Below are 430 nucleotides of genomic sequence, written 5' to 3'. Positions count from 1 at the left end.
TTCTAGCTCCTGCTATATTAGACCTCGATTTTCCCATGCGAGTTTTTTGAAAACATCTTCCAGAAACCAGAGTAAACAGCTTGGATTAATTGATAATTTTTCCCTTGTTAGTTCTGTTTTTTTTTTCTAATAAAAGCTGGTTTTTGTTACACCTCAAGTTACATTATTGAAGTTACTAATAGTACGAAACCCTAATTTTTTTGCTGGTAAATAAAGTGTATGTCACTTTGGGATAGTGTAGCATTTTAATGCAGAAAAAAAAATTGAAATCGGTTCAGTACCTACTTTTGAGTTTTTTAGTAAGAATCATCCAAAATTAGTATAGACGTCCAAAAAAATTACAACAAGTAGTACAAGAACTTGAAAAATCTCATTGACAAAATTGATTCCAGAAGTAAGCTCAGGAGTGTTTGGGATTGCCAGCAAGTAA

General features: G+C 31.9%; 1 protein-coding gene across 1 annotated transcript in view; it reads left to right on the top strand.

Moving 5' to 3' along the window:
• LOC141444507 (tubulin beta-1 chain-like) overlaps positions 1-430 on the top strand; it is a 17,914-nt gene extending 17,484 nt beyond the window's left edge. The window contains exon 12 of the mRNA XM_074110056.1: positions 393-430. Within this exon, the coding sequence (XP_073966157.1) occupies positions 393-430 (38 nt within the window). The remainder of the gene's footprint in view (positions 1-392) is intronic.

This window comes from Choristoneura fumiferana, chromosome 30 (genome assembly GCF_025370935.1).
Source record: "Choristoneura fumiferana chromosome 30, NRCan_CFum_1, whole genome shotgun sequence".
NCBI lineage: Eukaryota > Metazoa > Arthropoda > Insecta > Lepidoptera > Tortricidae > Choristoneura > Choristoneura fumiferana.
Note: the sequence above shows the minus strand (reverse complement) of the source record. Positions and strands in the feature narration are given on the sequence as shown.